The sequence below is a fragment of the Lissotriton vulgaris genome, unplaced genomic scaffold (assembly GCF_964263255.1).
Source record: "Lissotriton vulgaris unplaced genomic scaffold, aLisVul1.2 SCAFFOLD_2105, whole genome shotgun sequence".
Lineage (NCBI taxonomy): Eukaryota > Metazoa > Chordata > Amphibia > Caudata > Salamandridae > Lissotriton > Lissotriton vulgaris.
Genome location: NW_028253154.1, coordinates 32590 through 47170, shown reverse-complemented (window position 1 = coordinate 47170; position 14581 = coordinate 32590). Strand labels below are relative to the sequence as shown.

Sequence of the window (14581 nt, the reverse complement as noted above, 5' to 3'; positions counted from 1 at the left end):
GGGGTCGAGGGATTTGTTGGCTTCGAGGAAGGCGGCGAGCTGGTTGTTGGCGGCTTTCTCAATGACTTTGGCCGGGAATGGAAGAAGCGAGATGGGGCGGTAGTTTTTGAGTTCGGTGGGGTCTGCTGTTGGTTTTTTCAGAAGGGCGGTGAGTTCAGCGTGTTTCCAGTCTTCTGGGAAGGTAGCGGAGTTGAAGGAGCAGTTGATGACGTCTCGGAGGTGCGGTGCTATGACGGAGTCTGCTTTGTTGAAGATGTGGTGAGGGCATGGGTCTGTGGGGGATCCCGAGTGGATGGAGTTCATCAGGCAGATGGTGTCCTCAGTGGAGATTGGGTTCCAGGCGTTAAGGGTGTTTACGGGGGGAAGATGGTCAGCAGATGGTAGGGTGGGTTGGCTTCCAGGTTGGTTGTCAAAGCTGTTGTGGATGTCTGCAATCTTGTTGTGGAAAAAAGAGGCTAGGGAGTCGCAGAGGGTTTGAGAGGGGGTGATGTCGTTGGAGTTGGCCGAGGGGTTGGAAAATTCCTTGACGATGTTGAAAAGTTCCTTGCTGTTGTGGGCATTGTTGTCAAGTCGATCCTTGAATGCTGTTTTCTTGGCTTTTCGGATTAGTTGGTGGTGAGTGCGGGTGGCGCTTTTGAAGGCGTCCTTGGTGCTGGTGGATGGGTCTTTTTTCCAGGCCTTTTCAAGGGAGCGGCATAGTTTCTTGGACTTCTTGAGATCATCGTTGAACCATGAGGCCTTCTTGCTGCCAGGTTTGTTTTGACGTTTTTTCAGTGGTGCTAAGGTGTCGGCGGTGTTGGATAACCATAGGGTGAGGTTGGAGGCGGCTTTGTTGGCGTTAGAAGAGAGGGCTGGGGATTTTTGAAGGAGCGATGCGGAGATCTGGTCCGTGGTGATTTTGTTCCAGTTTCTTTGTAGAGTTGGTTGGAGGTGGTTGATGGGTTTCGGCTTGTTGTAGGTGAAGTGAACGCAGCTGTGGTCAGTCCAGAGGAGATCCGTCGTGTGGTTGAAGGAGACATGATTGCTGGAGGTGAAGATGGGGTCGAGTGTGTGACCAGCGATGTGGGTGGGGGAAGTGACCAGTTGTTTAAGTCCGAGGTTGGCGAGGTTGTCTAAGAGGGTGGCGGTGTTGCGGTCGTTGATCTTTTCAAGGTGAAAGTTGAGGTCTCCCAGAAGGATGTAGTCTTTGGAGGGGAGCGCGTGTGGAGTGATGAAGTCCGTGATATCTTCACTGAATTTTGCGCGGGGCCCTGGTGGTCTGTAGAGGAGGGTGCCTCTGAGAGTTGTCTTGGGGTCGATGTGGATCTGGAAGTGAAGGTGTTCGGAGTTAGCGAGGTTGGCGTCAGAGCTGGTTGAGATGCGGATGGATTTCTTATGGACGATAGCGATTCCTCCTCCTTTGTGGCCGGTACGGTCCTTGCGTGTGATCTTATAGTCATCAGGGATAGCGATGGTGATGTCTGGGGCGGAGGAAGCGAACATCCATGTTTCCGTTAGGAAGGCGACGTCTGGAGAGATGGTGTCTAGTAGATTCCATAGGTCAATGGCGTGTCTGTGGATCGAGCGGGTGTTGAGAAGGATGCATTGTAGGAGGTTGGGGTCGGGAATCTGTGGTGTGGTCGTAGCTGAGATGTTGTCGGTGCCGTTGAATTTGCAGGAGTAGCAAGAGAAAGGTCCATGGGTGTGTCCAGGAGCAGCTTGGATGCAGTTGGGGGCGCGACCGGGGTCGAGGGCTAGGAGGGTGCCGGCATCGTAGGTAGTGCGGGAGGGCTGGACTAAGCGAGGGCCAGGGGGTATGGCGCTGGGCGCGGTCCAGGCGCGGACGGGCGTAGACGGGCTTACCTTTGGCGCACCTTCGGCGCGGATTGGGCGCGGTCGCTGCGCGTGAACGCTGCGCGCGGGAAGAACTGTCATATATGGATAGTGGAGGGGGAGGGGCGAGGGCGACTCAGCTGGGAGGCGGGGCGGGCTGACCACGAGAACAACAACCAACAAAATGGAGGAGGGGGGAGCACAACAGAGCGCTTGGGAACAACGCGCTAATACAGCAGCTGAGAAAAGTCCAATTTAGAGCCAATGCGCGTTCTATGCAAAGCGGCAGCCAGGCAGATTAATAAGAGGCACAGAGGAGGCAAATGTCACAGAAGCGCTGCAATAACGATATCAGAGCACGCCAGCAGCTGAAAAAGTACAATTTAAAGCCAATGCGCGTTCTATGCAAAGCGGCAGCCAGGCAGATCAATAAGAGGCACAGAGGAGGCAAATGTCACAGAAGCGCTGCAATAACGATACCAGAGCATGCCAGGGAGCACTGGGAGCGACCACTCCGGCCAAAGCGAAGAGCGAGTGGCCGGCAATGCCGGTCCGATGACTTTCTTCGGTCTACCCGTGCCATTCATTGCCGCCATCTGCTTCTTCATGTTCGCCATGTCCTTTACCAGCATGCGAAGCATTTGTTCGGTCCCAACCTTCTTTCCGACCTTTTTGCCAGGCATCTTCTACAGGTATTCGATTCGAGGTCCTGGATCCAAAGCTTCGGACTCACTGTAAGAGAAACACAAAAATTACAAGCTCTCAAAATTGGCTCCTTGTTCCGTCTCGGGCTCACACGTGCAACGAGGGGGTGCAGCTTCCAAGCACAGGAACAAGAGGATGCTTTCTTGGATTGTTGCTCCTTTTATTCTTCCTGGGGGGGGGGGGCGTGGACCCTCCTCCAACCGCCTACAGGGCGTGTCCAACGGTGTAGGTGTCTAGGACAACCCCTCTTGGGCGGGAAAAGGCGCGCCCCGGCTACTCCACTTCGGGCATACCAGCCGAGACACGCCTCCCGGCCAAAATGGTTTTCCCGGGGGGATCGGGGCACCCAACGATACGTTCGGGGGGACCGAGTGGTCGCCCCTTTCCATTCTCACCTGACATGCAGGAAAATGATATAACAATCAAGTTAATGACCATGCGCATTAGCAGCAAGAGGAGTCACACTACCTTGTGACTCGAAAGACTTTCATTGAGGAAAACCAACTTGCACACATCCGAGCCCATCACTAGATGGCAGGCTTATGGTAAGCATGTGAATCTACAGCGCTACATGGCATGAATACATGGTTACTGGGTAAGTAACATTTTCCTTGTCATAACCAAAGAGGGACTTATCTGTGTGAAAGGTGAGCAGGTGCAAGGAGACCTGGAAGCTTTGGAAAATGTGATCTAGAAGGCAAACCTGCTGATAGAACACCCTGGAAAATATTACCCTCTTATTAGGATCAACTAAGCAGGAGAGACTTAAACTTTCTATCCGTCATACCTCTCCTTGTGCTGCCACCTGTCACTTGGGGTAAAATCATTGTGACTTAACAAAATTTCTATTTGTGAGGCACTATATAGTTCCTCTAAATCCAGGGTTTTAACAGATGCTGATGTTAGACTTTGACGTTTGTTGTGTGAGTGTGATGGTTTTCATTAACTTATCTGCTTTGTGATCTCTTGTTTCTTTCTAGGACCTTGCCAAGCGAACTCGATTACTAAGCACTGATTCATCCTCTGTCACGCCCCACTCTCATTATACGGTGAATTCTTTAGTGACACACACTCAGGCCAGGAAAGGTGAGAACATTTTACTTCTGATGTCTTTCTTACAAGGTCTCTTGCCGAATCTGTCTGTGTAATGCCTCATTAACATGTGCTCTACAAATCTGTTAAACTGGATCAGATGCTAGTACCAGGTCCTTTTGAACCATAGTAATTTTGCACTGTCTACTTCAAGAGCATTCCTAATGGAGTACCTGTGTGAAACAGGGTGATAAAGAGATAGCCAGTAAACGACAGTCTCCTTGTGTAAAAATAATTAATATTCTTGCTATGTTATTTACCATTTACCTATAAGTATCTTGACAGAAAATCCTCCAAGTGCTTTGTACCCTTGGTTCTCTTGTTTTAATCGTTTTCCTCCCTTCGGCGTGTTGTGTGCTGTGCAGGTGGTCCTGTGTTTGCTCATGGTGGGACATTAAACTGAAATTAGAACTGAACCACAGAATATCTCACATTCAGGGATTTACACTTTTTCTTTCTACACCAATTGACCGATATGTTTATCAATGTTTCTTTCCTTTGACTGAGCCTTACCTTGAATTTCTCTATGCTTTGGTATCTTCGTACATGTGACACTGATTTTACTTTATCCAAACACGATTGTTTCTTCCACTAATGAAATTGCTTTTGAATTATATTTATATTAAGAGTTTATAGCATACATTTGATATCGACATGGAGTAAAGTTATAATTAGATTATATTCTCAGTACAGTGGCAAACTAGCATAAAAATAATAAATGCGCTGAATATTTTAAATGCGGAATCATGATTATTAAGCCTCCCTCAAATCCCTATCCTGCCATTTCATCCTCCAAAGAGGGGTTTGGTAATTGACTTGCTTGTAGTCTTTCAACGTTGTGCTTGTCTGATACCAAGCTTTAAATGTACTATGAGCATCATTGTACTCTACTTACTTACTGTAGCTCCACTGCACGTTTAATAATGTAGGCAACTGCATCCTGGTACCTTCTGACCCTGTAGCATATCTGCATACAGTGAAAGTATCTCCCTTAAAGCAGTAACTTGTTAGTGCCAGGTGTAATGATTGACAGACAATGTGCAAAACCTCTTGAGTAAAATAATATCAGGGGTTGTCCCTTGTGCACAATGACTGTTTGGTCTTGGATTGTATGCCTCCAAGCATTCAGAAATGGAATGTCAGAGTTGGTTAGACTTGAAGGCATGCCATTAATCTTTGTTACAATGGTATCAGAAAAAAACTTATGTTGGAATCAGGCACAGCAGATTTTAGGCCTCACCTCCGCACCAATACATTGGTTGTGCATATTTTTTTCTTCATGTTTTCTGTTCAGAAAACCATTCTGGAGAAACTGCTTGAATGTAAAAACAAATATTTTAATATGCTTTTAAAAAGCATTTCTTTGTTTAAAAAAAAGTGATCTTGTAGCAGCTGGTATATTTCTGCTGTTAAAACATCAAAGGTAAAACATTGATGTAACTGTAGGGAAGTGGGTTTCTGTTGCAGTTACCCAGCCCACCCCCACACTTTTTGCCTGATAACTGATGCACTTAAACTTTGTGTTCCCTGCCAACCAGGTACCCAGGACCTGTGTTCCTCCCCTAAAAACTGAACTAAAGCCTAAACCTAATTGGCATCTCTGGCCGCCGGTAAGACCCTGGAAAATGGTACCCTAGGTACCCAGGGCACTGTGACCAGAGAAGACCCCTAAGGGCTGCAGCACTTATTGTGCCACCCTAAGGGGCCCAGTACTCTGACACACATACACTGCCTTGGCAGGCTGTGTCTTGGTGCAGAACTAAACAGAGTCGACATGGCACACATCCCTGTGTGCCATGCCCACAAACACACTGCCCTGGCATACATCAGTCACCCCTCTAGCTGAGTGCACCATGCCAGTGGTGTGGGCACAGGTGCATGAGCCCTGTGCCCCTACAGTACCCAGGGCCATTCCTGTGCACTAAGTGCAGTGATGCCATTAAGAGTATATGGTGCTGGCAGGTTATCATTACAAACTCCACAGCACCATAATGGCTACACTGAAGGCTGAGCAGTTTGGTATCAAACTTCTCAGGACATTAAACCCACACTGATGGCAGTGTGGGATTTAATGTAAAATGCACTACAGAGAGCATCTTCGAGATGTCCCCTGAAACCTAACCAACTACCAGTGTCCTGACTGAGAGGCTGCCTATGCTGCCACAGAGCATGTTGCTGGACCCCTGGGTAGAGAGCCATCCGCTCTCCTGGGTCTGCAACAATGCACATCCTGGGACAAGGTGCTAGGTCTCCTCCCCCAGGATAGGTAGAGGGAGCTTCAACGGCATGCCGCCTTTGTGAGCTTATCCAGGCCACTTGCTGTACTCAGCAACTGGCCCCCACCGGTTCTGACCCCCACTCTGGCAGGTAGACAGGCGGGAAAAACAAAGGAAGGGAATGGGGTGTGCTAGCCTCTGCCAACCCCACCCCTCAGTTGGGGGAGGCGAGGTGAAGCACAACTCCAGGCTCCTGCCATCTTTAGGATGGGGAGCCCTGCTCAATCCGAGATGGGCCCCTCCCCCTCCAACAGGAGAGGAGCAGGATAGGGGGTGTACTCACCCCAGGACAGGGACCCATAGGTCCCTGCCCTTACCCTACCTGTAATGCCCCTAAATTCAGTATTTAGGGGCACCCTGAACCTTCCTTCAGCAGATCCCGATTTGAAACAAGAAAAAGAAGGATGACCTACCGTGCAGCTGCTAACAAGAGGACGACACAACTGACTTGGCCCCAGCCCTACCGGCCTGTTTATCCTTGAGCCTGCTTCTGCTAATCCCTGGCGTCTCCTGTGGACAGCAACCTCAAAAACCCCACAGGACCTGCCTGCCTTGCTCATCTAAAAGACTGGGACTCCCACGAGCAGTGGTTCTGCTCAAAAAGTAACACCCCTGGTGCCAGCCAGGAACCGCAAATCCATCACACTCTGCACCCGCCGAGCCCGGCCTGTGCCTGAGTGGACAAAGACCCTGAGGACGTCCCCTGGCCATTGTGACCCGAAATCCAGTGCCCAAGGAACCTCCTCGACGACCCAGATAACGCCTGCAGCCTCACAACCAAGGACGCCTCCAACCGCGACCAGCTGAGGGTAAGATTTCCTGACGTCAAAAGACACCCCTGCACCTGGTGCCCCACGGCCCAATTCCTGGGTGCCTACCTATCCTGCAAGATCCTAACTTACCTCTCAAGTGGTGTTCGCACCTGAAGAATCTCCGTCCCTGAGCCTGCAGCCTTTGTTCACCTGCCAGCTTCTCTATTGAATAATATTGAATGCCCGGCGGCTCAAAAGCACCCTGCAGCCAGCCGCCCGAGTGCCCCTGGGATTGCAACCTCTGTCCTAATCTACTTACCCATTTTCCCTGAGCAAGTGACCAGGAGCCCAGCTCCCACAGCCGCCTGGCCTGCTTGCCAGAAGCCACCTACCGAAGGCCTCCTGCCTCTCATAGGATAACATTGGACCTACCTACCTCTGCACCCAGCTGCCCCTGTGCCGCTGAGGGTGTACCAACTGTACCTACCTGACCCTGGGAGACCCCCAAGTCTATGTCCAGAACCTTAACGCTGCCAGTTGAGTACTTACCCAAAAGCTGATAACTCACTTTCTTCCATAGGGTAACATTGACTGGTTTCACTGGGAAATTCTTTGAAGTGTGGAGTTTTGAAACTTTAAAATATTCACCTAAAATCAGCTGAACAACAAATTCCGATTTACTCGCCTTTTATCAGGAGAGAACCCAGTGCTGCATCTTTTAGCCCAGCACTGACCTAGCAGAGTAATGTTAACCGTACTTACTAGTAACTTGAATTTCCTTTCTTAGGAGTCCATTGTCTGGTTTTCACCAGAAAAGTTTCTAAGTGTCGATTTTCAGAAACTAAAAATATTCCTTAAAAATCGTCTGTATGACTTAAACACATTCTTTCAATTGTTTACAGGAGATACCAGTGCTGGATCTAGGATACAACACGGAGTAAGAAAAGGTAACAATATCATTACTTACCTGCTAAGTGAATTTCCTCCCATAGGATAACATTGGTGATTCTATGTGAAAAAGTTTGTCTACTTTTAAAATACAATAATATTCCTTAAAAATCACTACTGTAACCAAAACGCTTTTACTCAACTGTTTACAGGAGATGTCCAAGGACTGAATCTAGGATCCAGTCCTGTGGTTAGAAAAGTAATCAATAAAGTAATTAATTGCATTTATCTAGAAATTCTCATTGAGCTCAAAGTTGCTTGTTTAAAATTGTGTTGCTGTGAGAAAGTGACTCTATATATACTGGACCAAAGTAAGTTACAGTGTCTATGGAGTCCACCAACCCCAGAGGTATAACAGAGGTTAAAGTCAGGTCTGACCTTACTCTCAAAAGTGGTAGCTTGGTCGAGCAGTAAGTCAGTACCAGAGGGCAGTGTAAAGCACTTGTTGTACACATTCAGTCAGCAAAAGGTTTCACACACTCAAGAACTGAACTCTAATCCAATTGTTTTTATATCAAAAGATATAGTTTTATTTTTAGAACCAACAGGTATAAAAATGTACTTTTCTCAAGATGAGTACTTGCAAGTAATTACTTTGCAGAGAGGTAATAAACTTTGTAGACACAATAGGTACAGTAGTTGCAGTAGGCAGCACAATTCTAAACACAATCTAACATTGAGCTCAATGGGATTTTCTACATAAGTGCAGCTGATTACTTTATAGATGACTTTGGTAACCCTGGGACTGGATCCTGGATTCAGTTCTGAGGTCTAAGCTGAAAACAGTTAAAAAAGGTATTTTAAAAGTTGACTCTTAGAAACTTGTCTGTGGAAAAACTAGCAATGTTATCCTAGGGACGGAAATTCAAGTCACAGGTAAAGTAGGTTCTTGTTACTTTAGTAATCCAGGACTGGACTCCTAGGTTCAGTACTGGGATCTCTACCTAAGACAGGTAAGTATTTACGTTTCAGTATTTGGTCTGATTTTTAAAGAACATTTGCAATTTTCAAAAGTAGACCGAAGAAATTTCAGAGATTTGATTGATTTGATTTTACATTTTATAAAGCGCAGCGTATCCCCAAGGGCGTCTTGGCGCTGAACGACAGCCTAGAATCCAGAATACCAACTCATCTTATTTATGCAAAACTTAATTTTTAAACAACTAGGTTTTCAAACAACTTCTGAACAACATCAGGGAGTTATTGTTTTTAATCTCTAAAGGAAGGGAGTTCCACGCCTTAGCTGTTCCGAGAATGGTAAGAATGATGTTAATAAATTGGTGGCGCTGTCTTGAAAAACCAGTTCTTGAAGTCTGCCGATCAAGATTTCGTGGTTGACCGTGTCGAAGGCTGCCGATAGATCAAACAAAATCAAGGCGGCCTTCTTTCCTTCATCCAGAGTTTTTCCTAATTCTTTTGCTGCCATCACCAGGGCAGTCTCTGTCCTGTGGCCTTCTCTAAAACCGAACTGAGAATGATCTAGTAGTTCTTCTGCAATAAAGGATATGATCTGTCTATTAATCAGCTTTTCCAGCACTTTGGCATGGAAAGGAATCCTGGATATTGGCCTGTAGTTTTTAGGTTCTGAGGGGTCCATATTAGCTTTCTTTAACAAAGGCCGAACCGAAGCCATTTTCCATGATTCTGGAAAAATGCCTGACTAAATTACTTCTAGGAAAATAATCCCAAGTTGCTCACTGATAAGTTCTGGACATAGATGAAAGATTTTTGGAGGACAATGGTCTGACGGAGCTCCTGCCTTCGTTATTTTTACTACTTGGGCGATCTGATCCTCCGTTAGCGGGAGAAAAGAGAAAGTTTTATCAGTAGATGGAAGTAGCTCCCTAGCGTTTTTATCCCCGCAGGGCTGTTTATACTATTTCTAAAAGTTTTATACACTGCCTTCACTTTATTAGAAAATTCTCCAAGAATGTTACAGAAATCTGGATTTGCTATCTTCTGTAGATTCCCTGGGAGCTTAGCTAAATTTTTGACTGTATTAAATAATTCCTTTCTGGAGTTTTTTCATTCCTGGATTAAGTTTATCAGAGAATCTGGGCTCCGATGGCCTTTTCCTTTTCGATTGTAGCCTCTTTTTGGGGACAGCTGAATCTATAGCTGTCTTGATTCAGGAATTTACCTCATTAACCATATTATCAACACCTGATTCTAGAATTGGTTTACTCGTTATTAGTTGAGTCTTAAAATTTGAAGAATTGATGTTATTCCAGTACTGATAAATGACTGTACCCGGAGTTATTGATGTAATTGGTTGAAGGGTGTCCCGTATTATAAATATAATAGCTTGGTGATCTGACCAGGTCACCGGGATGACTTCCGACACTTCTATCCTGTTATTGGACGTAAATATTCCATCCAATGTATGTCCTGCCTTATGTATCCCTTGTTTAACTATCTGTCTCAGGGAAAAGCTAGCCATTCCGTCTATGAATGTAGTAACGTTATTATCATCTACCTTATCCAGGTGATAATTGAAATCTCCTAGGACTGTATAGTCGGAGTTGTTTATACTGTTTTCCAAAAAAGGACTAATATTTTCTAACAACAAGGCTTGTGCTTTTGGTGGGCAATATAAAAGAAGCCCTTTGAAGGAGTAATTGTCATTGATTTTTATCTGGAAGGGCAGAGATTCGCAGTCTGGTGAGCATTTGCTCATACCTGCTGTTATTCTCAAGCCTTCCCTGGCAATAATTGCAAGCCCCCCTCCCAGCTTGTGTGTTCTATCAGCTCTTATGGTGTAGTGGGTGGAAGCGCTAAAAGAAGATCCGGATCCAATGCTGTATCTGCCCAGGTCTCAGTTATGAAAGCTAGGTCTATCTGCTGATTCTCAATCAACTCTGCAAATTCAACACCGTGCTTCACTAACGAACGTGCATTGATTAGTACTGCTTTTACCCCCGTGTTTGAGTTAGTAGCCCTCTTAGTCTTTTTAATCAGAGAGCTTAGATTCCTCGGTAGCTCAAATCTTAAATGCATGCTGCATTTTCCACAATTCTTCGGTTCTTTCCTTAGATCAAGAGCTGCACAGCAGCAAATGTTCGAATTTTGCCTCAGCATGTGAAGTTCTTCTCATGTATAAATAATAACATTCTGGGCTGTTGTAGAAAAATGACCAGGGTTTTGGGCGCTAGGTGCGGACGGGCGCAGATGGACTTGCCTTAAGTGCGCGCGTTCGCGCTATCCCCATTCTTATCCCCTTGCCTGAAAACGACTAGCCAGCTCACCCGACTCTGCCTAAGATGGAGGTGGCGCGACTCAGAGCGGACCCCGGGACAGGAGAACCCCTCCAGGCGTCGCCTCAAACCCCGCTCTTAGTAATTGCAGATTGGCAAGTATTTTAAAGTTGAGGTGCAATTTGACGAATTATTGTAAAATTAAAAACATCCAAAGTCAAAAATTCGTAAATACAAAGTTTAAAGTGCAAACGCGTGGTCTCTCCTGGCTCACGCCTCAGGAGGACTCTAAGCTATGGAAAGCCCGCTCATGACCTCCCCACCTTTATCCCCCTGCCTGAAAACGACTAGCCCGCTCACCCGACTCCCCCCAAGATGGCAGTGGCGCGATTAAGAGCGGACCCCGGGACAGGAGAACCCCTCCAGGCGTCGCCTCAAACTTTGCTCTTAGTAAGTGCAAATTTGCAAGTATTTTAAAGTTAAGGTGCAATTTGGCGAATTATTGTAAAATTAAAAATATCCAAAGTTAAAAATTCGTAAATTCAAAGTTTAAAGTGCAAACGCGTGGTCTCTCCCGTCTCACGCCTCAGGAGGACCCTAAGCTACGGGGACAACAGTCAATGGTTTCCTATGGGAGAAAATTCTGGTTATCGGTAGGTAAAGGTAAAATCCATTTTGGGGTTCAGTACTGGGCTGAAAGGTACAGTACTGGCTCCTCTCCTGATTCCAGGTGAGTAACTGATTTCGATTCTCGTTAGATTTTAGAGGAATATTTTAGAGTTTCAAAACTTCACACTTAAAAGACTTTTCGAGTCAAACCAGTCAATGTTATCCTATGGCAGGAAAGTGAGTTATCGGTTTGCAGGTGAGTACTCGACTGGTGAAGTTAAGGTTCTGGGCATAGACTCAGGGGTCCGCCAGGGTCGGAAAGGTACCTTAGGTGCACCCTCAGCGGCACAGCGGCAGCCGGGTGCAGAGAGAGTAGGCCCAATGCAATCCAATGGAGGGGAGGGGGCCTTCGGTTGGTGGCTGCAAGCAAGCAAACCACGCAGCTGTGGGAGCTGAGTTCCTGGTCACTTACTCGGGGCAAGTGGGGTAGTAGTTGCATTTCCAGAGGCCCTAGGGCGGCTGGGTGCAGGGTGCTTTTGAGCCGTCGGGCGCCCAATGTTATTCAATGGAAAAGGTAAAAAGGAAACAAAGGCTGCAGACTCTGGGACGGAGATTCTTCAGGTGCCACCACCACTTTGAGAGGTAAGTTGGGATCTTGGAGAAGAGGTGGGTAACCCAAAGGAGGGCACAGGGGGCCGTGGGGCGCCGGTTGCAGGAGCGTCATTGTGTGTTGGGAAATCTTATCCTCGGCTAGACACAGTTGGTGGTGGCCCGGGTTCCGAGGCTGCAGGCGTCGTCTGGGTCGTCAAGGAGGGTCTTTGGGCACTGGACTTCGGGTCCTAGTCGCCGGGGGGCGTCCTCGTGGTCTTGGATCAATTGGGCACAGGCCGGACTTGGCGGGTGCAGAGTGGGCTAGATTTGCAGTTCCTTGCTGGCACCGGGGGAGTTGCTGTTGGAGCAGAGCCTCTGCTCATGGGAATCTCAGTCGGTTAGAGGGTCAAGGCAAGCAGGTCCTCCAGGTTGTCCAAGGTTGCTATACGCAGGAGTCGCCAGGATTTAGCAGGGGCAGTTTCCAGGGTCAATAGGCCGGTAGGGCTGGGGCCAAGTCAGTGGGTGTCATCCTGTTAGCAGCTGCACAACTGGGTCTTCTTGTTGATCTTTCTTCTTTTCGTATCTGGTTCTGAGGAAGGAAGGTTCAGGGAGTCCCTAAATACTGAATTATGGGGCGTTACAGGTAGGGCAAGTGTAGGGACCAATACGTCTCTTTGCTTACCGGGGGCACTCAGACTACGTGTGCTGCTCCTGAGGACTGTATTGTATTTTGCTAGGATTTAGCTCACCTGAGGCGGAAAGCCGGGTGATAGTTTCCTCGCTCTTTTAAAAATATTTTCACTTATATTTTCCTTTGCGCCTGTTTTACTGTTTTATATTAATCACAAACCTTCTGTGACTCTGTCCTATTGCCCGCACTGTCCTTTCCGTGTTGCCATAGACTATTTAAGTTCTGTGGCCGGAGACGCCCCTTGTCTATTGTGTTACACAGCAGCCTGATTCATTAAGAACTACAAGTCCCAGCGCATTTGCGCTGTACACAGGACTACAAAGTAAGATGCCCGCTTCTCAGCGCAGCGGACGCGAACAGCGGGCGCGCCGAAGTCGAGCCGAAGTCCTGGCCGTCTGCGCCCGGCAGGGCCATGGGGCCACCAACTCTAATTCTGATGGCCTCACTTCAGGTCATCTAGGTACAACCATTACTTATGCTGCAGGGGACTTGATCTCCCATAGACATGTGCCTAACACGTATTGCTCAACCTGCACGTTTCCTATTCAGGGGTTCAATTGTAATAATTGTAGATTCTCTTTGAGCAGGATGAGCAGGTGTAAAAGGAGGAAACGCCCGCATATACTTGGTAAACCGCTTGTAACCAAATCCTCCTCTACTGACTCCAAACTTAATTTTTGGAGTATAAACTGTAGGTCTCTTACAAAGCAAAAAAATCACATTTATGATTTTTTAGTCAATGAAAAACCAGATGCCATTTTCCTAATTGAAACCTGGCTCCATGCGAGCTCTGGACCGAACATTGCTTTTGCAATTCCCTCTGGCTATGTCATGGTCAAGAGAGACAGAGATATTGGTAGGGGAGGCGGCATTGCCATAATATTGAAATCTAATTACAGTTGTAAATTTAAAGCGTTTCCGCTTCAGGGCTGTGAGGCTGCTCAAATCAAATTAGCTATCAGCGCCCAGGTGACCTTATCCGGTTTATTGATATACCGTCCTCCAGGGAATTCCAATATTTGGGTGACATCCTTCTCTGAAACCATTGCTCCATTGATCCTGAAGGCCGCCAATTTCACCATCTTGGGGGATCTGAATTTACATCTGGAAGACCCTCTATGCATGACTAGCAAAATCTTTTTAGCGGATTTAGAAGCTCTTAATATCTTACTGTGCAATTCGGGATCTACGCATTCTGCGGGGCATTTGTTGGACCCTGTTTTGTCGAACCTTGCGTATGATTGTGAACCGGCCGCTCGTCCTTTGGAATGGTCGGATCACATGGCAGTTAAATTTTCTCTCCTGTGTACAAAGAACATAGCATTTGATGCTACTGATTCAGGAGGAAAATTACGCTGTTGGGGCAAGCTTAATATCACGGAGTTTAACCGGCATTTATCTGACACTTCACCAAATGTCAATTCATCTTTTCGGGTGTCTGAGGCTGCAGTCTCCAAATGGCTGACTGCTGCTGTGAATAAACTCGTTACCCTTGCATTCCCTGCCTCACCGTCATCCCGTAGCATGGTTCTCGGAGAATTTAAAAACTACGAAATCTCAATGCAAGGTTCTCGAGAGACAATGGAGGCGTTCTTATTCTCCCTCTCGCAAAGTGGCATACAAGGTGGCTCTTAGACATTATCATAAACAATGTAAAATCGCTAGAGCTACTTACATTGCCAACACTACAACACATGCCCAGAATTGTCCGCGTACATTACTTTCTGTTGTGAAAAAATTAACAGGTGCAGATTCTATTCCTGCCCATCCTGTTCTGAATGAGGCACAATGTAACTCGATTGCTGAGTTTTTCATCACCAAGGTGGAACGTATCTACGATTCACTGGGTCTTCGACCTTTGAGCGTAGATTTATCCTCTACGCTTGCGCCAGTTCAAGATTGCCAATCCCC

The 14581-nt window shown here is 47.0% G+C and overlaps 1 protein-coding gene across 1 annotated transcript in view; it reads left to right on the top strand.

The window, feature by feature from the left end:
- Positions 1-4942, top strand: part of LOC147661146 (uncharacterized) — a 320930-nt gene extending 315988 nt beyond the window's left edge. The window contains exon 5 of the mRNA XM_086951282.1: positions 3498-4942. Within this exon, the coding sequence (XP_086807408.1) occupies positions 3498-3665 (168 nt within the window). The 3' untranslated portion in view covers positions 3666-4942. The remainder of the gene's footprint in view (positions 1-3497) is intronic.
- Positions 4943-14581: the final 9639 nt, after the last annotated feature.